The sequence below is a fragment of the Patagioenas fasciata genome, chromosome 3, assembly GCF_037038585.1.
Source record: "Patagioenas fasciata isolate bPatFas1 chromosome 3, bPatFas1.hap1, whole genome shotgun sequence".
NCBI classification, from domain to species: Eukaryota; Metazoa; Chordata; class Aves; order Columbiformes; family Columbidae; genus Patagioenas; species Patagioenas fasciata.
Window position 1 is genome coordinate 100,107,587 of NC_092522.1, and position 26,413 is coordinate 100,133,999.

The 26,413-nt window shown below is 40.5% G+C and overlaps 1 protein-coding gene across 1 annotated transcript in view; it reads right to left on the reverse strand.

Moving 5' to 3' along the window:
* HCRTR2 (hypocretin receptor 2) overlaps positions 1 to 20,103 on the reverse strand; it is a 36,378-nt gene extending 16,275 nt beyond the window's left edge. The window contains exons 1-4 of the mRNA XM_065835530.2: positions 19,919 to 20,103; positions 19,521 to 19,771; positions 3,562 to 3,740; positions 1,855 to 2,098 (exon numbers count right to left, since the gene is read on the reverse strand). Coding sequence (XP_065691602.1) covers positions 1,855 to 2,098; positions 3,562 to 3,740; positions 19,521 to 19,749 — 652 coding nt within the window. The 5' untranslated portion in view covers positions 19,750 to 19,771; positions 19,919 to 20,103. The remainder of the gene's footprint in view (positions 1 to 1,854; positions 2,099 to 3,561; positions 3,741 to 19,520; positions 19,772 to 19,918) is intronic.
* Positions 20,104 to 26,413: the final 6,310 nt, after the last annotated feature.

A 26,413-nucleotide genomic window follows, 5' to 3' on the forward strand; every position in this document is an offset into this window, starting at 1 on the left:
GCTCCAAACATGCTCACAGCATAACCTGAAGATCAATAGATTTCATTCTGGACAAATACACTCCACAGGAGTATAGTCTTGCAAACATGGGGAAGCTTTTTATTTTTTCTTTTGTATAATGGGTGCTTCAGCTCAAGCATATCTGTGGGCTGCAACTAATCCATCATAGCACTGAATGAAAGCTACTCTTTAAAATAACCCCAAGGCTACTTTGGACTCTGCAGCTCAAAAGCAACATTTTCCTGAATTTTTAAGATTTTGTTCCCTGACAAAATGCTCTCCTGACTCCTTAATTAATCAACTACATGATTTTCATCTTCTGGATTGGCTAAAAGTCTTTGCTGCAGATCTAACCTTGAAGTGATGAAGGAATGGATAATTAGTTCTGCAGCCAACATGAGTGGACACAAATTGTACTAGGAGTGAACGCTGTGAAAGAAAGTAGTTACATAAACACTGCAGCATCCAGCAGGAGACTGGGGTACAAAATTGTTCACAGCTGAAGAAAGAACTCTAGAAGTAACGAGCAGATGTGTCCTCTCCAGTGAAACAGCTAGCACAGCACTCATAGCTTAAGAGACGCTTCCTCTAACCTTCTGCACGTCTCTGTCTCCAATAAGTGCTAGCCAGCTGATGGCCATCTTTGCCCCTGGCCTTATCCCAGAGGACTAACTGGAATGGAGGCGATAAAGAACAGGGAATGTGGCAGCCAGTGTCTTCTCATTAATCCCCTGGTGTCCCTGCGGAGGCCATCAACAAGGGAAGAACTTCCAAAACAGAGCACAGAAGAGCCCTCAGAAGTTCAAGCTGCTGAAGCTAATTTATCATGATAATTTAGTACAGGTGATCCAGTTGTATTTTATCTTAATTGTTCACAGGACTGGAATCTTCATCTAGAGAGAGAGCTCTGGGAGAGAATGTGATTGTGTTTTAGTGTGATTTGAGGCTATTAAACAGGCACCTCTAAGTTATACGTTTTGGCAAACCTGGCTTTATTTTCCTGTGTGTGAATAATGGTATTACTGATGGTCATTATATCTAGTGTGAGAGTCACAGCATGGAACTCATACACTCTATTAGTGTTGGAGTTATGCCAGGGCCCACCAGAGTTGAGTCTCAACCACTGGGGTGGGTGGCTAACGCCACTTGCTGTGAGCAGAGACAAAAAAAGTAGTTACTCCCTGACAACCCTTTTGGCTTCTTACAGCTGCACTCAAATACAGAACAAGTTAGATTCAAATTTAATCTGCAAATGCAGAATTACTGATAATTTGCAACTAACTACATTTACAAAGTTATTTAAATGATCTTGTCCATGACAAATTTCAAATCATAGACTAACTTGCTACCCCATATCAATGATATCTCTGTAGGTTCTGTAATGGCATCCAATTTGCACTGAAGTCTCAGGAGATATCTATAGAGACTAGTCAAATATCAGCAATTAGCAAAAGCAATATAACAGGTGAACAGAACTTCTGTTCTCCTGTAGTTACTTCTTAAGGCTAAATACCGAAGTCTTTGTAAGCCTGCAATGTCCATCGATCACAAAATTATATAAGCATAAGCATTTAAAGGTGGGAACATTTCTACCCTGTGGGAAACATTAACACGGTCAAGGCACAAGCCAGCCTCATTCGTTTAAACTTGGTTTCAAATGTACTTTAAGTTTAAGCAATAGAAAAGAAAATAGGATTTCACAGTATTTGAAAAATGGTAGTTCTAGGAAAGCTTATGTAATTAAGAACATTTTGTGATATGTTTATTCAACTTGACTGCATATTAATACGACCTGATATTTTTATTACTTCACAGCAGTACAAATTCAGTCTTTATGGTCAATGACACACTCACCTCCCCAGCGCTCATCACACACTGTGAACAAGGTGGTTTTATTGGCTAATCCTGGGAACACACTGCTGCACTCCATAACAATAGCCTGAGGAATCATTATGATGCAGGACACAATCCAGATAATTATAATGCTGTTCCTTGCTCGCTTGGCTGTGCTTTTAAACATCAAAGGGTGACAAATTGCATACCATCGATCCAAAGCTATGCAGCTGAGTGTTAGTACAGACACAGAGACTGAAACTGTCTAAAGAAAAGGAAATATTATGTAAATGTGATTTTTTTCAGAGATTTAAAATTTATTTATTGTACTTTTTCCAGAGTTTAAAAAGTTATTTTGATTTCTAACCACCCTTTATCTGCAATTGTTAAATAAAAATTATTCCCAGAAAAAGACTCCTTTTAAAATCACTTATTACAGAATTACAACAGATATCCTCATCTGCTATAGTCTCACTAGAATCAACAGGACAATTCACAGATTAGGGTGTTACTCGAGCTGAGTAGGTGTAGAAGGTTCAGATTCTGAAGGAGCAAATGTATGTAACTTAGAATTCGCAAAACTTTATCTGAAAAACTACTTTTAAAATATTAGACAACTCATTACATATTTTCTTCTTTGTAGAACAATTTTGTTTGTTTGTTTTCTGTGTTATATTTGGATACCAGTACCATCGTTTTGCCTTTTCAGTTTTCACAGGAACAATGGAAATTAGGGTCTTATGAAAAAAGATGACAACAATCAGCTTAAAGCAAACTAAGTCATTTTACCTGCTATAGAAAATAACCTCTCACTTTGGTTTTATCCTCCCACTCTGTATACTAGGTGATCATTTCACTTTCTCTTCAGTTTTTCTTCCACTAAAGTGGAGACTTGGAAAAAAAAAATGTGCTTTTGATTGCATCAAGTAGAGGACATACCTGCTGGAGAAAGATTGCCCTTGACAATGCGGCTCTTTAGCCATACAGGTATCTACTGAAAATATAAATTGTGCTGGAGGCACAGAGCTGATGACCTGCATACATTCAGAATTCTGCTTAATTCTTTTGATTTATAATGACTGAAAGGCCAAGCACTTGTCATTCTAGTATGTCCAGTCAGTTCATCTAACCAGCTGCTATTAGAAAAGGTATTTGTCAATAATTTTGATGCAAACAACCTCTTAACTAATTAACTTGACTGGTAAATGAGTGGTGGCAATTATTGCTTAAGGCAGAAAGTCTGATCAGCTCCCAGTGAACCGGGATGCTTTGACTATTTCTAAAATATGCAAAGTAAATCACTAAACACATCTGAAAGCTCAAGCTCCCTTCAGAAGTTCAGATTGTCTGTCCTGAACACTTGTGTAGCTGTTTAGGTCCACACACAAAGAGTATAAGTGACTATAATTCTATTTGTGGATATTTTAATTGCTTTCTATCCCTTCTGAATTACTAAAAAATATAACAAAACGTGAAGAGCACCAGAAAAATGTTCCAGAAAGTGTATTGCCCAAGTCTAACAATCAGATGGACCAAGACAAATATTTGTGTAAGTGTAAACATATTCACAAGTGGAACAGTCCTTTAATTCTTAGAATGTACTCTTGAGATATCTATTCCAGCAGCAGGGATAGACTTCCATCAGATTATCACTATTAGGAAGACACTATTGTTCTTTCTCTTTTTCGTAAAATGGGTAATGTGTACACAAACACAGTAAAATAATACCTGTAAGTAGGGAATCACTTTGCAGAGGGGCTGCCCAAAGAACCACGTTTCTGTGATGTCCACTACTAAAGTTGCTGGAAGACAAGTAATTGTGACCAGAATGTCAGCCAGAGAAAGATTCACTATGAAATAGTTGGTAACTGTCCGCATGTGATGATTCTTCCACACTGCAACGCAAACTGAATTTGGAAAGACAAGTTAGAGAGATGGACATGACTCAGGGAACACTTAAACAGAAAAACACTTGGCTTTGCAGAATTAAGGAAATGTTTGTATCTTTCGTTTAACACAGAATATTTGAGTTTTTAGTTCAGTGTAAGAACCATGTGTTTTCTTTCAGAGTGGAAACAAGAGAGTACATGTAGAGAGAATCTTAGTACACAAAGAATAGTTTTCCACAGACCACAGCACAAGAAACAACCTGATATATAAAGCAGCTTATTTTTCTGCTAGTTTATCTTCACACAACTTTCTTCATGTCTGTTTTAATCCATTGGCTCTAGTCTATGGCAATACACATGTACATTTGTAAAAGTTTATCTTCTTCTTATGATAGCGTGATGCTTAATTCCAATTGCTATCACGTGGAATCTCGTAAACTATACCAAGACAACAATCACTTTATAAAATAATTTGCTGGACATAATATATCTATTGTATCTGCAGAGAATCTGCAACAGTTGTCTGGGTAGGTGATGTGAGGTAAGTAAATAAATGCAATTTTTGTAGTATTAAGCGCTACTCATTTTAAATGTGATATATTTCTGATGATGATTATCATGATCAAAAGCTGCATGTGGCAGACACCTTATAAGATGTGCCATTGGCCTTTAAAGTTTGTTCTGTATCTTTTCCTTTTTTTTTTTCCAATTTGAAAGGCTTTTAGAAATGAGGCAAATCAGTTCTTTAACATGGTTGTGCTAAATTCATACACTAATGCATTAAAAATGCCAAAACTGAGTCTGAGAAACTATCCTAAAAGTAAGTTTTTCAATAACTTTGGAAGTAAACCCCTGACATATAGTAGCAGTCAATAGCTTTTGATGTTTCAGATTCAGTCATCAAAAGCTCTTTAAAAACTGGTACACAAAATTTTCCAGAAATACCACAATACTTCTGTTAAGAAAACAGCGCAACCCACTGCACATGGAAGGTTCTTCTGTAAACAACAATTAATCTATCATGCAAATCCAGATGAAGATTCAGAGTCTTCTTTATCTGTCAGGATATAGCACTGTGCTTAATTTAGATATATGAAACAGATCACAGAATGCTAACAAGGGGTCCTCAAGAGCTTGTCTAAGTCTAAAATGGAATCAACAACAGTTAAGTCATTCTCTTACTAAAGTAGCTAAAACAGCTAGAAAAAATACTCAGATGTTTCTTTAGATCCCAAGAAGGAGGGTGTGCCTGAAAGCTTGCATCCATCTTGCAGCTGCATCGGTGGATCTAATAAAATATATTACTTTATTCCACGAATCTTTTATTTTTTAAGTCTTTAGACCAACACAATGACAGCAAGACTACCACTACACCATTGATGGCAAATATGCATTTTAAAATATTACATTTGAAGATAACATGCCTCTTTAAAATGTGTTGCAATGTCAACTATCTTGCAAAGTCTAACCTACTTTTCTTTTGCTGTTATTCGTATCACTTTTTTTTTTTTTTTCCTGTACACAGGCAGGAATGAAGAAGAATTTTTCTCTTCAGCAATGCTGCACATATGTAAAGACAGTTGTTACATCTTTCCTTAGTTTTCTTTTCAGACTGTACAACTTCAGAACTCTTTAACTTTTACTCCCAGTCATTTTTAGAACCCACACAACCATCCTCGTTGCTGTTCTCTGGACACTCTTTAGACCAGATAGCGTCTTTGTGATCAGAATGCAATGATCAAAATTGGTGGAAAACTCATTCAAGACCCCTACTAGAGCTACCAGGAGCTCCCTACCAGGAGCTGAGACTGAAGCACTTCTTTGTAAGGGTTATGTTTAGATGCTTAGGGGTAATTTATGCCAAAGAGAGAGGCAAGAGGGTAGGTGGCCTCCAGTTTCTCCAAAAGAAGGCGATTTTATCAACTACCATTTTTGGATATAGGCTCTCAAATTTCACTAAAACTGCTGCTGTGACACAAAAGATGTTCGTATCTATTAGCGTGTTGCAGATATGGTTCCAGATTCTATAGCTTGTATGAATATAATCTTTGCTATATATCTACCATGGTCTTGTAAACACAAGTGGACAACCCTCTGCAAAGCTCTTCATTGATCTTGTGATGTTTTTGGAGAAAATATCCCACAGTATCCATTTCTTCTAGTGTTTTCTTCCTGAATGCAGAATTTCAGGCTCTCTTAGCTGTGGCCTCAGACACCTGAAAGGCAAGGCTTTCAAACCAAAAGTTTAAAGGAAACATCATATTAATTGTATTTGCTTCCCGTTTGGGTTCTTTAAGTTACCTACTAAAGTAACTTTTCCTATAGCATTGCATAATTACAACATAATTATCCAGATCTTTATTATTGTCACTTGGTGCATGGGATTACTACAGTTATACCTTATAGTCTGACAAAGCAGAGGCAGAACCTAACAGGGAAGATAATACATTGCTGCACCTCTGGAATGTTGTTCACAGTTGGAAATGCAATGCTATGGAAAAAAATTTCAAACATCATTTCACTTTCAATAATTTTAACACTAAAAATTTAAAGATTTGAGCTTTTACTTCTGGCTTGTTCTTTGTCTCAAATACAATTCGTATTGAAAGTATGGTCCTCTCTTGTGCTTAAGCAAAAGTTTTTAAAGCGGCAATATTTTTCTCTACTTTTTATTTGTTTCATCAAGAGGCAAAAATTAAATAAAATGTTGTTTTAAAAGCTCAGAGTTTGACTACTTTGTTCTCATGTTATAGTTTCATCAGTCCTGCATTCCACCTGATTCAGATAAGTGCATCGTTTTCAGCCACCTTCATTTCTGATGCAAGGAAAATGAAGTGCAGAATAGAAGTTGCTAAAGGCCATACAGTAAATCAGACACAAAATAAGAAACATGGACTCCTGATTCTCAGCTCTGTACTTAAGCCTTCCAGATCACACTGGCTTAACATGGATGGAGTTCAGGTGAACTCCAACACCTGCTATTCCTCAGAGAAATACAAAAGACTATGCGCCGTGCTACTCAGAGAGTAGCAGTATGCAAGAAAGCCGAGGTACAGAAAGTAGCTCTGAATTCCTTTGAATTCTAATATACAGGGGCAAGAGGCACCTGAAAGGTGGAAAAAGCAATAATTCACAAGCACAGAAGTGCAAGATGTTACTTTAAACTTCTCTTTATGCTTGTGTGTTTCCCCTTTGGACCTCATCCCTTCTTTGCAGCACAGACCATTTTTCATTCTTTATACAGTACGTAGCACAAGATCATCTTAATTAGTGTTTTTACATGCTAACATAATAATTAATTATACCAGGAAATTTTTCCATTAATGTATACAAAAAAATAACAGTTTGTGTAAAAAGCCTTGGAGGAGAAAGCATTCCAAAACCGGCTTCCCCCCACTTCCTGCCTCCCCCAGCTCCGCGCCCCGCCCCCCCCCCCGCATTGCCCTCTGGTGGCTGCAGTGTTGTTTTCAGCCTGCACTTGCACGGGTGATGTTTTCTTTCAGTGCAAGGCTAAACTGAGCTGTGAGTATTTACTACGACTTATTTGAATAAGGCAGAATGGTATAAATGACAAAAAGTTAGTTCAATATATTCCTTCCAGAGTCGATGTCTTTCTGAGTCTACTACAGCACGGGGTTATTCAGTAGTCTTGGAAAACAGCTTCATTGATATTCCACTGATCTTGCAACTCATCAAGAAAGATGCTCTAGCCTGTGTTCAAAAACTATTGTTTCATAGCTGTGCAAAATAGTTTGACTATGTCACTGAACACATACAACTAGTTAAGTATAATGAGAAAATAATTTTTTATACTCTCCACTCTCCTTTAAATATGCAGTTGAATTTCAGGCAGTTCTATAGAGAAGCAGAGGCACTCAGGTCATGTAAAAACCCTAAAGAAACCTGCTAGAGAAAGGAAGCTCAGGGCAGTGGGAAATGCCATCTGCCTACCCAGAGTGAAATAGCAGAGCGCTGCGACTTTCTGCTCAGCTTGGAAAAGAGAAGCAAGGATGAAAAAGGTAGTAAAGATTCTCAACTGGGAATGTATTTTACCAAAAAGTACTCCAAAATCATAAAAACAGGAGATTAGGCCAGCACCAGTCTTCTAAAAACCTTGGGAGACATCAGAGAGTTAACAGGATGCCTGTTCAGTTAGGACACAATGTAGCAGGCCAAACTGCACTCTTCAGACAGACCTCCACTGAAATCTACGAAACAGTAAAACCAGATCTGAATAAAACCTTGATTTGACATTATATGCAAATCTTTAATGCAACCTTTGATGTTCCCAGATATATATGGGAGTGAGGAAGAAAGTGAGAAAAACAGTATTAACACAGGTGTTGAAGAAAAGAGAATCAGAATTTTGGAAAAAAAAAAATTAACAGGAAAAAGTGAGAGAAATTAAACTGAGAAACCTGTTCCTACTGTGCATGGTTTTCCTGACTGCTAGGACTCTACTGCAACCTAATTACCTGCCCAGTGTATTTTATAATTTCCTGTCCTTTATTTTTTATTTTATAAAAAGTCTCGAAGTTACAGTTAAGAATTTGCTGCAAATGAAAACATGCGGGCCAGCTTTCACACAGAGCAGTCATTTTTTTCTAATGGCTATTGAGTAATCGGACTCCCACAACTGCGTGTCACTCCGGTGCTTTTATTTTCCTCTCCCAGAAGCAGAAGCCTTCAGCAACCCGGTTGCTATTCCTATTTCTGCCACACGGTGTCAGTGAAGGCTTGAAAACCAGCTTCAGCTCCCAGGCTGAGCGTTGACAAAAAACTTGTGCAGGCTTTTCCCAAGCGAGGACAGTTCCGCGATAATAAAGCTGGTTTCTGAACCCCATCTTCCAAACATTCGTGATCTCCCACTCCCGAAGAAGTCTCACAGGCAAGGACTAACCATAACATATTCAAACGAAAGTTAAAAAATTAAGACTAATACTATTAGTACATCAAAAAAGCTTCACGTAGAATCACAGAATCACAGAATATCAGGGATTGGAAGGGACCTCAAAAGATCATCCAGTCCAATCCCCCTGCCAGAGCAGGAACACCTAGATGAGGTTACACAGGAAGGTGTCCAGGTGGGTTTTGAATGTCTCCAGAGAAGGAGACTCCACAACCCCCCTGGGTAGCCTGTTCCAGTGCTCTGTTACCCTCACTGAGAAGTTTCTTCTCAAATTTAAGTGGAACCTCATGTGTTCCAGTTTGAACCCATTACCCCATGTCTTACCATTGGTTGTCACTGAGAAGAGCTTGGCTCAGTCCTCGTGACACTCACCCTTTCTATATTTGTAAACATTAATGAGGTCACTCCCCAGTTTCCTCCAAACTAAAGAGACCCAGCTCCCTCAGCCTTTCCTCATAAGGGAGATGCTTCACTCCCTTAATCATCTTTGTTGCCCTGCGCTGGACCCTCTCCAGCAGTTCTCTGTCTTTCTTGAACTGAGGGGCTCAGAACTGGACACAATATTCCAGATGTGGTCTCACCAGGGCAGAGTAGAGGGGAAGGAGAATCTCTTTCGACCTCATATTCCTGAAGAAAAAATCCCTCTCAAATACAATGGTATGGTGAGATTGGTATTTTTCATGTACCAATTTAATCTCTGTTAGTTTAGTGTCCTGGGGAATTTTAATTAGAGGCTGTAACACCATCTACTCAATTAGCATAGCTCATTGTATCTCAGGCTGAACAACAAAACAATATAAAGGCTCCAGCTGGTATAAAATGCAGCTGCCTGCCTCCTGGAAGATGTATGCTGTCTTGAGCATATTAAACGTTGTACTTCAGTCCCACCATTGATGGACTGCTGGTTCAGCTGTCGATTTGTTTTTTACATGTCAACCCGAAATAATTTCCCTAACACTCTAAAAGTCTTGTCAACCTCTTATTCAATGGGTCAATTTCTGGTGTGACTTCTTGGCTAAAATAAAAACAGAATTTCCATAACCAGCAATAGCTGACATTTCCTTATACAAATGAATGACACTAACTCTTATCTCATTTTGGTGAATAATAAATCCCAGATGGATGTAAACAAAGAACTGTAATTTTATTTCCCATTATACTAAACTTCAATGATTTTACTTTGCTTTGGTAATTCAGTATCACAGCTGCTTGACTAAAATATCATAATATGGCCATCCAGCAGTCATTTGGAAGTAACGCTGTGATTATAAGCACTGGTCATCAACATCTTCAAATGGATGAGGCAGAAAGCTTCTGAAGAGCTTTACTCCATCACAATATTTTTCAACCAGTGATAAAAAAAATGTTAAATGGATTTGAGTTACCCATTATTTATACTCTACCTCCTATCCTCATTAAAAAAAAAAAAAATGTTTCCACCTAGCAATGAATCGGTTCTTCTTATGGCATTTCCCCCCCTAATCTTTTTTGGTGATGACATTGCCTACTGTGAATCAAGGTCTGGGTAGTGAGGTATCAAGCAACACAATCATGTTGAAAAGAAGACTAAGTAGATAGGCTATCAAACTGGATTCTGGAAAGCTCCTGTGGAAACACTGAATCAATGCATAATGTTGGAAGGAGAAATACTGTCACTGAAACTACTTTCATTATGAACAATTCCTGATTAAGGATTCTTCTACTTTAACTTAAGAGTCTAAAAATTAGGTGCCTAAGACTAAGTTTATGTTATTAATTTCAGGAAGACTTCCAATGAGTTTTTGAATAACTTTTGATGATCTTGATTAAGGGATGAGAAGTACTTTAACTAAATTGCAGAGGATATTTAATTACAAGTTTTTGAAACCAGCAGTAAGAACAAAAGACTTAAAACAAAGTGATCTCTTCTGTGAACAGGGAGATGATATCTACTTCCCAGGCTGGCTGTCTCTTACCCACTATTAAGCTTTAAACCAACACATTATTTCATTTTTTAATGAAGTAACTAATAACTAATCTTAGCTGAAAAAAAACAGGTCTAACTTAAGACCAGGTTTATGTTGAAGAAGTAACAGAGTGTGTCCAGCGATAGAGTCAGCTTTCTTCCTGATAGCTGAGATAGTGCTGGGTTTTGGATTTAGTATGAGAAGAATGTTGATAATACACTGATGTTTTGGTTGTTGCCAAGCCATGTTTATATCAAGTAAAGGACTTTTCTGGAGGCTGTAGGTGCACAAGAAGCTAGGAGAGGGCACAGCCAGGACGGCTGACCCAAACTGGCCAAAGGGATATTCCACACCATATTACATCATGATTGGTATGTATTTTGGGTGAAGAAGGAAGGGAAGGACAGTCAGAGTGATGGTGTTGGTCTTCCCAAGTAACCATTACACATGATGGAGACCTGTGTCCTGGAGATGGCTGAACACCTGCCTGCTGATGGGAAGCAGTCAATTAATTCCTCGTTTTGCTTTTCTTGTGTGCAAGGCTTTTTCTTTACCTATTAAATTGCCCTTATCTCAACCCACATATTTTCTTACTTTTCTAATTCTCTCCATCTCTCCGGGGGAAGTGAGCAAGAGGCTGTGTGGTGCTTAGTTGCTGGCTGGGGTTAAACCACAACAGAGTGACACAAAGACACCTTTCATACAATGTTTATTGTAATGAAAATACTGAAAAAAAAAAATCTTACAGCTGGTAATAATGCCCAGCAGATAAGAACTGTCCTTGAATATGTGATGTGACTGTTGAAAAGATGGATAATATTCTGGGCTACACACACAAAGGCCTGCCAGTGAAGTGATAGCTCATAAATAGGACACATTAGATGTGTCAACAAGTTTGAACAAAATCATGGAAGCCTGACAAAAGGAGTATGTGGTTAGGTCATGCTCCTTATGTATCACACATAAACAAGTATATACATGTAGGTTCCATCACTTCTTTCTTGTAAAACTCAAGGAAAAACAATGAAATTCTAAGAAATCTAGCTGAATAACACTGACATTATGAAATCTTGAAGTATTTTGTCGAATATCAGCTTTACTGAAATGCAGACCTGTCTCCCACAAAAGACAATGGAAGTATAACTAAATAAAACAGATACACAGCAACTAGTTTGCTTGAAGCAATGTGTTTTCTGAGATCTTTTCTAGCTATCAAGTGCTCTATTGTATTCAGACTTTTAAAAAAACTTATGAAATGAGGGTTGTGTGATACTCCTGTTCTCCAGCCCACTTCTATATTTGATGTTCTGTCTCATTATTATTGTGGTGCTAGAGAGGAATACAAGAACTAAATTCTGCTGGTTGGAAGCTTATCTCTACAGATTGCAACTGGGAGTAATAGCACAGACATCTAATTGGCACAGAAATAATTTTCAAAGTCACATTACATAATTTTAGACAGTTAACAATCTTATGGAAATGTGAGCTATTACCAGAAGATCAGCTATGCTATGAAACAGACTGCCAAAAATGACAGGTTTGTTCAGCTCTGGAGGAAATGAAAGGTATCATTACAGAGTTTCCTGAGCTAACTGTACTGATTAACAGAGACAGACTGGTTTCAAATTATCCCACCACACACATACACACACAAATCATTACAAGTATTAACTGGTAACCCTGGTCATATCTGCAGAGCTGGTTATATTGAATGACCGGTTATTTCATAATCACATTTGATATATTATTTTTCTATCCATAGTAACAATAAAAAGCCTACAAAATCCTTATACACACTTCATGTTAGAGACAGAAGAACCATAAATATAGCTGTCATACTGCACATGACAATACAATAAAAAGGTTTCACACTTCACTATGATTTGATTTAAACCTGCATGACTCATTAAAACCACAGCATGTTTCACAGCTGAAATGCTGTGCAACTTTGAAACCATAGCCTTCAAAATGCATCTGTCAGCCACTGTAAAATGGAGTTTCATCAGGAAAAACCCTTCCATGTCCATGTCTGTTTCTGACATAGACATAGGAATGCCTGTTTTTTCAGACCTGACAAAGAAAATACAATTCACCAGGCTAGTAAAATGTTACAGCAAACATCTTGCATAGTATATAACACCTGAATCTATATCATGAATCCACATTGCTAATATAATATTCCCCAAACTTGGTTGAAATCCTTGCAGTTTTACTGCACTGAGAACCAGGAGACAGACTGAGTGCAGTTCTGCCAGAGCTGAGTGCATCCCAAGCTCTGCAACCCCTGCCACCCATGCAGAGGCTTAGCTGCCTGTGCTGGAGGTCACCTCTGGTATGGGGCAACATGTAAGCTGGGAAAAGGCTGCTGCAAACCGAGCTTTGGGAGAAAGATGTGAGACACCTCTTTTAGGGGCCACCTCTTTGCCTGGGAGCTGTATATAAGCTCAGGTTCTCACACTTAGCTCAGGTAAAGACCACATCCCATCATATGCATGTGCCTTGCTGATTTTGATCTTAATCCTCACCCACTGACTTTACTTTCTGGCTTTACTTTAGACCTGCATCATGACTGTGGACTTGTCTGGCGATTGCTGGGTGGTGACTGAACCCTGGTAAACATCACCAAATCTACCATGCTTTCAGGCACTGTGGGATTCTACCAGTGAGTACACTGCCCTGGCAGTCTTGCTGCCGCTCTCAGCTCCTGGCTCTCCTTCCCCTGGGGAACAGTCCACTCCAGTTCTTCTCTGGCAAATCCACTTGTGAGATGTACAGTAAACAAACAGCTATTGTCAAAAAGTTTCACTCAACATGCAACTCAGAAAGTAAACAACACTCTAAAAATAAAGTAGGATTCCAAAACCTTCCAATTTTTTTAAAGATGGTGAGTTAAAGCAGGAAGTGATAACAGCTTTCATTTTATTTGGTAATGCCCCAAAGATGCTGCTGTCTGAAGAGTACTTCACTGACCTAGGGGAAAGATGAGTTAGTCTCTGTTCAGCTCCTGGCAGACAGGGCTTTACTGTTTTCAGTGGCCTTGGAGTTGTGCTATTGCTGAATATCCCCACTGAGTTTCTTTCCTTCTTCCATAAATAGATGTTTCTTTCCTTCTTCCATAAATAGATGTTTCTTTCCAACCATCACTCACAATATAAAATTAATACCTGGTAGAAAATCCTGCCACCATCAAGGCTGCATCTGTTTTGGATCTAAATAGCAGAGCTGGTCTTCAGAACTACCACTCCAGCAGCTTTGAGAATGTATAAAAATAAATGGAATAAATTCTTTAAAAGTTTCACACATTTATCAAGAGCACCTCTTCAAAGTAAAATTAAACGAAAACAAAACCAGCAACAACTAAGTTTGTCATTAGCTTCTTAGGAAATCTGACAAACACATGGTGGTGTCCTTTTACTTGCCTTCACCCCATAAGGTTCTGGCATTGCAGGGGAATTCTGACAAGCTGATAAAAAGTCTTCTGTAGGAGCTGCTGTATAGTCAGTCTTTAAGCCAAGGTTTATGATACATCAGGTAAGAAATATTTTATCAGTAGTGCTACAGACAAAAGTATAGGAAGAAAACTGGACAGGAGAACAGTCCTAAATTTTTATTTTTCAATAATGTACATGCAGCCTCAGAAGCAAGAACAATAACACTATCAAAAGCAGTTATCAATGTAACAGAACATGAGACTCCGTATGTGAAGGAATATATTTTTGTTTTTCTTTCAATAGCTTTTAATAGGTTGGGACTGTTAAGACCAAGCACTTTTCCACTGGTTCAGACTCCAGTCCTCCTCCTTTATAATCCAGTGAATACACAGCAGAACTATTACCCTTTGCAATGATGTTAGAATACAGGTAGCCAAACTGCTTGTATCCAAGTACATTCATTCTTATTCAACTATAAGGGTAGCCTCCAGTCAGATGCAACTACCCTTTCTTTTGGAAGAACTCAAATGAAAGTCAACATAATTTGTATTAACATTCAGAATACTGAGCATCTCTGGCATCTCACCTTCCTTCATTCTTCGTCATTGCCCTTTTCCAGAGTTGGGTTTGTAGGATTTCACTATTTGCAGTAGGCAGAATTGCCTTTCAACATAAAGAATGGTAAAGCAAAGTAGAGCTGTTCCCCCTCTGGACTATCTGGTCAGCAAGCATATAGAGTGGAACTAGTTACACATCTGCATGTAAGAATCTAGAAAGAAAAGGTCATAATTTCGTATCAGCTTCATCTTTTAATGCTTTTCTACTTTTTGTGTATCTCACAAGGATGTGCATGACCCTTTGCCAGTAATCCCCACATAATGCAAACACCCAAGTACTTCAGCTAATAACTCGAACTCTTACATAAATTGAGTTCATACATTCTAGATCTTAGGTAGATGAAATTATTGTATCATTTCCTATGTGGTATCTTTTTAAAAATGAGAAAGCCACTCTAGTTATTATTTATCCAACAGATATAGGTGAGTCTCATACTGATATTATAAAAGTAAAGCCCTTTCAGTGCCAGATTCCCCAAGTAATCTGTACAAAACTAAATTTAAAACATGATTGAATGTAATATGCCTCATCTATGGCAATCAAATAGGGTTCATGAAAATCATGGCACCATTTAAAAGAATACATGGTTCACCCAATTCTACCAACACATGCATGTATGACTAGACCTCAGTATTCACCAGATACCTTTAAAACAATACAGAGCAGCATTTGAAACAGTTGACTATTGACAGGCATTGACTGGGACTGTGATGCTAGAACTATACACAAACCTTTTCTTTTCCTGTCTTAAAAAAATCAAACAACAATAAGAAAATATCAAATTAATGCTGTTGAGCTCTATGACCTCTTTGAGGAAAGGACCAGAGTTGGATTCTGTACAGATTTCAGTACAACTAGCAGTTACTGCAAAATCTAGATAATACATAATAGAGCTATCCAGAGATGAGTAATTATCTGACAATTAAATTTGGTTTCATTCTGAACTGGAAAGAAAAACAAGCATAATCAAATTGTGTGAGTAAAGAAAGTTTCTGAAGTCTCTCACTAGTGTCTTGCATGGTCTCTCAGCCTTGGAAAGCAGCAGTGCTGAGGACTTTCAAGCTGGGTGCTGGCAGGTTGTGTGTGCTCAGGATCTCAGCACTTGTAAGCTCTGGAGTGGGTGGCCAAGAGGCCCTGAAGCCCAGCTGGTGGGACACCACAAGGCTGCTTGTTCTGCATTGTCTTTGATCAAACAATGTAATCTATGCTGTATATTTTCATTTTGATGGATGCAGGTTCCCTGAGAGAGACCATTTCATTAGAAAAGTCTGACCCATGCAAATGAGTAACTTAAACAAGGACCATTCCCATTCTTTACCTGCATAAACTGAGTTCAATACATGGAATTGTACATTACTTATTAATCCCCTGTGGTCTTATTTCAGTTATTAACTGCTGCAACTGGTTACTGTGGAATGACCGTGTCAGTAACCAGACACTTTCATACATCCTAAAAGTATCTTCAATTCTTTATTAATCTAGTTTTCTATTTTTAAGTCATGTTTTCAAATAAAGAAGAAATAGGTATTATATTTACTCTGCAGTCAACTTACACTCTCCTTTAAGCCCTATGTTTTGCAGTAGCTGTGCAAAGAAGTTGCAAGAGTTGAATTGCTGTGCAGTGGTAAAGAAATCTTGTGGTCTTATCTGCAAAATGGAAAGACCTTACCCTTGACACTTATTCTGCTTCTAGTGATAAACAGTAGCTGAGTGAACACAAAAATAGGACAAAGCATACTGATGCTATCATCTGGATTTCATATTCTGTGAATGTTCATGTAAATACATCCTAAAAATGTCTTAAAACCTGTTCTTCTCAGTGGCTTTCACTGAAATCTCTGGTGAGCAGCCAACATGGGCACACATGAGAATCATCAATGTGAAGTACTTGAATGCAATAATGAAACTTGCATTCAAATTCACAGACTTATTAATGGTTTTCATTTCAGCTGGTCTGTGCAGCGGCTTGGACAGTGTATGTCAACTCTCCTAATTAAACTGAAAGCTAAATAGCAATGCAGTCCTTGTATACTGTTGAAAGTAGAATTCCTGCAGTGCAGCTCACTCAAAAGCCCAGTAGATGTCAATCAAAGTTCAAGCTTCTGATTCAACCCTCAGCTGTTAATTAACTGTCAGAATGATTTAATCTAGTTTATTACTAACATCTGAGGATGTGCTGTGCCTTCCACTTGCATAGATGTTATTGTTGTGAATGCACTAATCAAAATAAGAGACTGCAATATATTTTTCAGTACCATATAGTCTTTCCTGGTTACCTCAGTGTTATCTGAATAAGACACAGACAAAATATAAGCAAAGCACTGACTCCACATGCCACACTAGTCCAGCAGCACTGGTCAAACATAAGCAGAGAAACACACTGCATTGTTAAGGATGATACTATAAGGCAGTATTAGGCAGTAAAACTCTGTGGAATCACTTCTGCTCTGCTGTGAGAAGGTCCCTGATTAACCTTGACTATGGATTTTTCAAACGGGTAAAATTATCTTCTCAGAGACTTCAGCATGTGCACTGCTCTATATCACATTTTCACTGGCAGTCCAAGTTTCACAAATGTGACTTTGGAAAGAGCTTTAAACCACTTTCATTTCTCTTCTCAAAATCACATGAGCCTGCAATCAGTGCAGTATAAGCTTCTTACATAAAGATGAGATGGTGCACAGCTACCAAGAACCTGCACCTGCAGATCCCACAAACAACTTGCCCATAAACACAAGCAGCAGTTGGGGTAGGTGAGGTCCGTGTAATGCACAAAGGCAGTTTAAAGAATAAACGGCTTGGGGAGAAGCAGCCCACTAAAAGGTGGGTGGACAGCCAAATGCCAGCTTCCATACTTAGCAAAACAATAACGTACACGAATGTCAGGGAGGGACGGCTCCACATCAGCACCAGTACAATCTTGCATTTGCAAGGGCACAGAGGGGAAAGCTTTCTTTCTCATGGTTCAGGGGAAAATAAAGGTGTAACGAGGGCGAGAGCTCCTAGGGCTGAAAATTTGACCTTGACTCTTTAAAGGTGAGAAGGGACTGTCTGTTTATAGAATGGGTTATGGCAAGCACAGGTAGTTCTCCTAAAACCGCCTTTGCTCAAGATGAGAACGAAGGAAGGACGCTTTTCTTTCTAGCTTAAAGTACAGCTGCTTTGTGAGGAGTATTATCTTTACACCGCCTGTCAAGCTGGCTGCCGAGCAAAGGACCGAGCAAACATGCTCAGTCTTCTGAATAGCTTTGGCTGAAAACTCACTGTTTTCGCCAACGTGCGTTTACAGGCAGTTAGCACACCATTCCAGAAAAACAAAATAGTATCATCAGTCCGTTGAAAGGAGAAAAAAAAGAAAAATAGAGTCTTGCAAAATCTCGCCTTTGGCTGCAGTCTCATTTGCATCTTGCCTCGGGAAGCCTAGGGCGCTTGCAGATAACAGCCCTGACATGCACAAATCCTTTTGAAAAACATGAATGAAAGACCCGTATGGCAGGGCTGGGCGCGCTAGTGCGCCGCTCCGTTCATGAAAATGTCACTAATGTAAATAAGAAATGCAAATGGCCGTGACTACAGCTAAGTGGGTTCTCACGGCGCAACCACCTCCCCGGCGGCCCCCGCGCGTTCATGCTCATTCATAACGCGGAACTGATGAAGGCCAACGTGTTCTCGGCTCACTCGGCTACCAGCAAACTGAAAGGCCCGAGCTGCGAGAAGGAGCAGCGCCCGGCGAGCACACGGCGGCCCCGGGGGTGTGCATGTGCAGACGCATGTCTGCCCCCCCGCAGCCGGCACAAGCGCCTGTTCCGACAGCCCGGCGACAACCCCCGGCGAGGGGCCGCCCCGCCCGCAGTCACGCTCAGCTGGCTGCAGCGGCCAGCTCGGGGGAGCGGAGGAGCAAGTCCGATCGGAGGGGGAGAGAGGGGAAAACGGACAGAGACATGGGGGAAGCGGCGAGCAGGTTCCTGACGGCCAGACCGCGCTCGCCGCTCCCCACGCCGCCCCCGCCTGTTCCCGTAAAAGCTCCCGCTTCCCGCCGCCCCAGCCCACCCGTGCCCTCCCCCCGCTTGCCCTCGCTCCCCGCCACACTCCCCCAGCCGGGTGAGGGCTGCCCGCCCCCCCTTCTCCCTCCCTCTCCCGGCGGAGGCGGCCGCCCGGCAGCCCCCCTGCCGCCGGCTCCTTCACGGATGAATGGAACGGGAGGAGGCGGGCTCCAGGCGCCGCCTCGCCTCGCTTTCCTCAATGAGAGCCCGGGCGGGCGCCGCCCCGCTCCCACCTCCCCCCTCCATCCCCGCTCCGCGCGGCTCGCGAGCGTGTCGGTTGAGCCGCCGAGGCGGGTGCGGAGCGCACGGGCAGCAACCGCCGGTCCGCGTGCGGGGCGAGCGCCGTCCCGGGTCCGTTGCTCCTCGCCCCGCCCGCACCCGCCATCTCTGTCCTTCAGAAAACACCGCGGGGTCGTTCCCAGCGCGGCGCCGGCTCTGCCGAGCGGGTCGAGGCTGTGAGAGAAGGAGCAGCAGCCGCCCGGGCGGGCTGAGAGGCGGAGCCGCCGGCCGGGGAGGGCAGGGCCAGGGGGGGTTTCAGCACCTCGGCCCGGCGGACAGGGACGGGATCCGGCCGGCAGCCCCCGGCTCTCACCCACCGCGTCCTCCGCTGAGCTCCGCCGACCCCTCTCCTCCTGGCCAGCCCCGGCAGCGCCTCGCAAGCGCAGGGGGAGCCCGTTTCACGCCGTCCCGCAGCAAATGCCCCTTCCGCGCAGCCTTAACTTTCCCCGCGGCTGGGGACACCCGCGTTTCCAGCAGGGGAAGCGAAAACCACCCCCGGTTTCCAGCCACTATCCGTGCAAACCCCACCTCGCCAAGGGGGAACGGGAAGTTTTTGGGGGAGCGCGACTCACCCAGGACGTTCCCGACGAGAGCCACGATGAAGACGACAATGTAGCCGGCGATCAGCGCCCATTCATACTCTTTGGGATGCAAATACTCCTTCCAGAGGTATCGCAGGAACTCCTCATCGTCGTAGTCAGAGGAAGGGGTTAAAAGAACATCCCTCGTTTCGTTTAGCTCCGAGCCGGCCGTCCAGTTCCTGCACGGAGGGGAACCATCCTCGGGCTGAATCCCGGACATCCCTGGTGGTTGGTCCGTGGGGCTGGGGATTCAAAAAAAAAAAAAAAAAAGAGGAAAACCAAGAAAGACCCTCTCAGAGTATCCGAGCTTTCTCCCCACCGTCCATCGAGGCTTGTGGTTGCCACTGCGAAAAGCGGGGTGTGGGGAGAAAAATGACGCGGGAACTTACGGGAGCCAATGCGGGAACAGACTGGGGATCCGCGTCGGTCCCCAACCCGCTCTGACCAGCGTTTTCCCCGGCCGGGGAAAAGGCTGGTCAGGGTGGGTTGCGTGTCTCGGGTGCCGAGCCTCACCTACCCCCGCTGGAAAAGTCACGTCCGTTTAGGACTACGCCGATTTTCGTTCTTCAAACCGTGCACATGGAACGCGCCCAATCCCACCCCCCGCACCCCCCCCCGCAACTCTGCAGGCCCCACTCCCCATCCCTATATCTCTGCCCCCGACCCTGCTCCCGGCTCGTCCACCCCTCTTCCGACTCCGTTTTCCCCCGGTTTCCCACCTTCTCTGTCTCTCTCTTTAGACTTTTCTACATTAAATGCCACATATTACTCAAGGTATTAGTGGATTAAAGGCAAGGGAGGGCTACTGTGGAAGGAAGCACAGGGTAAAAGAAGCCATTAAAAATGAGTGGCTAATGAGGCTGCCTCCCTTCAGTGCCCCTTTTAAGGTTGTGCTCGGTATGGGGCTAAACCAGAGGAATTAGTGTCGGCGGGAAAGCCCCTAAGACTGCTGAATAGACAAGTGCAGGGTTTCCTCGGATTTGAAGACTGTGAGAGTTCGCTGTAGGCTTGAGTTTAGCATGCAGACTCCCTGCACTGGGGTTGTTTTGAACATCTAGCTTAGGGATTTCAAGACAGCAACTGCCCTTTAGCTATTGTGAATTGAGCTGAGTTGGCAGAAGACAATTCAAGAGAGCCCATAAGTGCTAGTTAAACAGTGTGATAGGATTCCTGGCTTCTGGTCATTGCTTCTTGAATTATTTTAATACTTTGTCCAGCGTACAGTTCCCAAAAGAGAAGGAGTACGTCTGGACTTGTCCCTCCCTGACTGAAAAACAAAAAAAACAGAAGACAACCAACCAACCTAAAAAACACAACAAACCAACCCCAACCACCTTAACATAATCCATTCAATTCCTAGCTGAATAATTACTCTGATATAAGCACCACTTCCACTGTGAAATGACACAACTCTCTCATTTAAGCGTTTTGATGCAGAATCTGCACATCTGTAGGAATGGAGGAACTATTCTGATGGGACTCTACTTCCAACACATAAGCATAATAGAGAGGCAGATATTCATAAACAACATAGTGCTTAGCACTAGACAGTACTTCATGTTCCTGAATTATTCTTTATAGGTATGCAGCCTTCTCTGTTGCCTTTGAAGTCCAGAAGAGCATATCTACACCTGGTGTTGCTTTTGGGCACCTATCCCTTTCCTATTCCACATGGAAGTTGAGTGGACTTTTTAGGCTGTATACATTAAAGAGTGAGATATACTTGGATATGCAGGTAGGATCAGCATCTGTCTTACATAAATTAGAAAGGTAGACTTTGCAAGCATCATAAATAAAGATTAGATACTGCAACTAATGAAAACATTTAAGGTTATATTAGTTGGGATATGAGTTTTGAGAAGTGATTTAAACTCTCCTGAGAATGTGGGAATACAGGTCTACTTGGTACATGAAAATAGACGTATTTAGGGAGTTTGTCATGGACTTTGCTAGTGATGAAAAGAGGGCATGAACATTTAGTGATCAGTAACAGACATCCATGATCTGACTTGTTTCATGTTTTAAAATGTTGGTCCATAATTCCAATATTTGCTTCCAAGTTGTCATAAAGTCTGAAACAGGTAATGCCTTTTTTATTTCTTGAGGGTTTTTTTTGACGTAGAGTGCTTTTCTTCTTCCTCCCTCACCAGTAGTAAGGACTTGAATTAAAAAGGTATACATATTAAGAAGCAACATGGTTTTATGAAAAATGCATTTTAGGGCTCATTTTTTTCAACAAGATTACAAGTTTGATTGATAAAAACATAAAAAATTGATTATGCAGATTTATAAACTGCACAAATTTGCTATTCCTAGAGTATTGTAAGACATTTCCTTTGATTAATACATCACATTCTAATTAGGAAGACAGGACAGTAAAAAATCAATGCGACACTTTATAAAGATTAAAAATGGAATAGCTAACAGACCTCAGCACGAAATGGCAAAGAATTATCATTGAGTCTGTGCATTTCTACTGCCAGTTCTCAGTTGTGTTATAATTCTCACTCAATGACGTTGAAGAAGGCAAATGATCCAAAGATCAGAGGTAATCAGCTAAACACACACTTTCATCATGAATCCATAGTCAGAAAGCTTCATGTGATCCTCAACAGTATAAATAAGTATACCTGTGGAAAGAGATGGTGTACACAAGTATGAGTGAAATTTGACTAACCAAAAATATTCACCATGTACAAAACTAGGCTACTGAGGAAAAAAAAAAAAAAAATATATATATATATATATATATATATAAAATCAAGATTCAATGCTAGCTGAAATGGGAATTAATTCAGAAAAAGTCACATGGCCTGTAGTATGCAAGAGGTCAGACTAGATGACTACAGTATTCCCCTCTGGCTTTCTAATTTGTGAAAGTGTGTTAGCAAAATAGATTTGATTGATGAATTTTAGTGCTGATTTATCTTTTCATTACATCAAGACTAGTGCAATAGTATAAAACTGTTCCTTTTATATGCAAGTGAAGAGTAAATGCTCAGAAGTATGTAATTCTCAATTTGTTAATTGTTTTTCAAATTCAAAACCTGTTTAGTGTGTGGTTTCACAAACTTCTACAATCAAAGAATGTACCAGTTGTCCAGCACTCAAAAGAAGCATAAATCCAAGGTTATGTCTATTAACCTTATTCAGGAGAGTACTGTCTGGTACTTTATTTAGCTAAAAGGTTTGCATACATTGATAACTCTTCTAATCCATAACTTTCCATCACTGATCCAAAAATACTGAAATGAAATTATCAGCCCTGGAAGATATGTTCTGTGGTTTTCAATGTCACTTATTATATGATATTAGACCATGTGAATATAAATCAAACACAATTTTATGCTTTATTGCATCTGATAGCTCATAGGAACTGACATTCATAGAGAACAAAAGAACCCTTCTTCAGCATCCAAGTTTATTGCTTTGTGAAACACATTTTCCCTGCCATAATAATAATTCTATTGCAGACTTCCGTTTTTATTAATCACACAAATAGGCAACATTTTTTCATATCTTAGAGACTAGCCCTTTCATTTAAAATCTATTTGATTCAGAGGATTAGCTCCATACTAGTTTAATAACATATTAAATTAGAAGCCTTTTATCCAAGCAGAATGATTTTTAAACTTTTTGCAAACTTGGGTTAGAGGCAGCTGAGCCAGAAGGTTTCTTTTCAGCCTCTGCTGAACATTTCAACAGGCACTTTCATTCTTAGGAACCAACCACATAAGCATAGCTGCTGAAGAGAAATAGGCTGCTGTGCAGTATTGTCAGCAGAGACGGACTGTGTGAATATGTCCTTCCTTCCCATCTTCCCTTCACTGCTGTCATTTAACAGCTTTTCGCTGACCCCTTTCTCTCTCTTAAGGAATATGCCACATGACAGTTCAATAGAAAACCACCATCTTTACCATTTATTTACCTGAACAAACCTGCTCAGTCATGACCCAAACTTTGTCTGTGAAGCCCCTCTGACATCTTTCCTCCTATAATGGTGTTTCAAGGTGAAGTGATGCTTCTCCGGCAGCAGTTCAAAGTAGTTCCTGAGAAGCAGATGGGCTATTATCAACTAAATAGTGAAGAAGGGAAGACAGTGAATGAACAGGCAGAGAGAGGCTAAGAGCAAGAGAGATGACTGATAGGAAAAAAACAAGTTTGAGAATCTACACAGCCATAAAATTCAGTGGGATAATAAAAGTGGCAAATACCAGGCAGCAAGGTGTAAAAAGCCACAAAAGAAAAATGAATACTGTCTTTTTTTTTTTTTTGTAAAAAATAATGAATTAATCAGCAAATCTTATAGATGTAGATAATGATGCTCCATTGCATACTTCATTTTGCAGCACCACACTTCCTTTAGGGCCCTTCTTGTCTTAGCATTGATTTGATAGTGAATTGTAGGTTAAACAGGCAAAACTAAATTAAACATGAGAGATGTTATTCAAACCTACCATTGAATTTTTGGAACCAATGGTGATATAAGAAACATCCAGCAATTAATCTTGTTTGGCCAACCTCAGACACTTTCCTATTTGTGTGTAGAAAGCAGGATCCTGTTTTAAACAATCCAAGAGCTTGTTAAGATACCATTACCTGAATATAGCAATAATATCAGCACCATTAAAATGAGGCAGAGCTAAGAGAACTTAACTCTGTTTCTAGTAGTGATCAGATAAAGATCAGCACTTGGTTAGATCATTCCATCTTCATTATTAATATCCACCAATGCAGAACATATTTGAAGTGAAAAAGTCTGATTCTGGTCTCATTCACACTACCGTAGCGGCATGTCAGTGGAGTTATGCTGCTGTAATACAAATTAAAATAGTTGTGCACTGCATGGTTGTGCAGATTCAGATGAACTAAAAGCAACATGAGAATTCGAGTCTTTGTAAAAATTCTGTTGTGCAACCTGCAACAGAATTGCTTGGCATCGTTCCTGTATGTCACAGGCATAATTACCAGGGTGGTACAATTCGTTTATATATATTAAAAAAAGGTACATCTCTCCTCCATTCTTATATTGGGCCATTTGCTTATCAACAGCCAAGTACTAAAAGGAGTTCAGAAAAAAATTTGTTTTGACATATGAAAATGAGTGTGCTCCATCTGCACTATTCACTCCACTAAGTCTACGAATATTTAAAAGCAAATGCATTTAATTATGAGGGCACAGATCCAACCTTGATAAAACAAATTACACCTCTCCTGAAGAGGTCTCTGAACTGTATATGGAAGCTGAAAGAAGGATGCCTGTTTACTCTTTTTAAAAAAAAAAAAAAACACCACCACCACCAACAAAAAACCAAAACAAATAAGCAACAAGACAAGGCACTCCCAGTTATTATTTCTGTCAGCAAGTTTAAATAAGTAAAATAGAAAAAGGTCTTCTTAACTTCATGTTTATCAGAATACCAGAACTCATTGTTGTAGAAGCCAAAGCAAATTAATTACAAGTCCATCAAAGCTGTTAAATGAAGCAGTTTGGATGCAGTATTGTGCTCAAGAGTTCTGAAGACAGAGAAAATATATCTCCAAATATAAACTGTTTCTTAAAATTAATTTCCCTAGCATCTGCTCTGACCCATTTAGAATCAGGACAGGATCTTTGGCGTGACGTGAGACAAAACAGATATTTTCAAAGTAAGTATTTTGAAGAATAAGAAAGAAGACGCACTTTTTTTTTTTTTTTAATATATTAAAAAAAAAGTTATGTTAAAACCTTTCAAATGAACTTAACACGAACATCCAATGCTCTAGAAAATATTCCAATGTAAGAAGGACAGGGGCTCGTTGGAACAAGATCAGAGGAGGGTCATGAAAATAATCAGAGGGCTAAAGAACCTCTCCTACAAAGACAGGCTGAGGGAGTTTGGGTTGTTCAGCCTGGAGAAGGCTCCAGGAACACCTTATAGCAGCCTTCTGGTACCCAAAAGGGGATCTACAAGAAAGTTGGAGAGGGACTTTTTACAAGGGCATGTAGTCATAGGACAAGGAGTAATGGCTTTAAACTGAAAGAGGGTAGATTTAGATTAGGTATAAGAAAGAAATTATTCCCCATGAGGGTGCTGAGGCACTGGAACAGGCTGCCCAGAGAAGTTGTGGGTGCCCCATCCCTGGAAGTGTTCAAGGCCAGGCTGGATGGGACTTCGAGCAACCTGGTCTAGTGGAAGGTGTCCCTGCCCATGGCAGAGGGATCTGAACTAGAAGATCTTTAAGGTCCCCCCCAACTCAAACCATTCTGTGATCACATTATTTATAATAAAGGTTTTCATGGCAATTAGAGGTCTGGGTCTACCCTTTACAACATGTAGCAAAGAACAATCTCTCTTCTGCAGAATGTAAATTTTAAGCAGAGAAGTTAGATTAAGAATGGGAAGCAAAAGAGTGACAAAGATGGTTTTAAGTGATGTATCACTTTGAGTATATGAGAGCTAAATGACACCGACCTCTATCACAGGCTATGACCTGTATTTTCTGTGTTCAGGTTCACTGACCCACTGACATAAGATTAGACCAGAATTACTATATTGTCTTATTGCTTTCATCAGATTCTTTCTTACTTTGTTGTCTAAGCCCTCAGATAAGCAGATCATATTGCATGAGGTCAAAGATCCCTCTGACAGTGGCCAGGAATATATGTATAGAGAACATAAGGGTAAGACAAGTCTGCAATGATGCTTTCTGTCATTACAACTTCCCCTCTCTAAGCAATCTGCAAGACAGCAGCTTCCTGGAGCAAATCATTATGTCTGGTTGATAAATATATCTTTATGTTTTTTCCCCTAACAATTTTGCTTAATTGTTTTCCGAACTCATCTAAAGCTCTGGCTTCCACTGTAACTAGAGGCAATGATTTCTGCAGTTTGTTACATTGT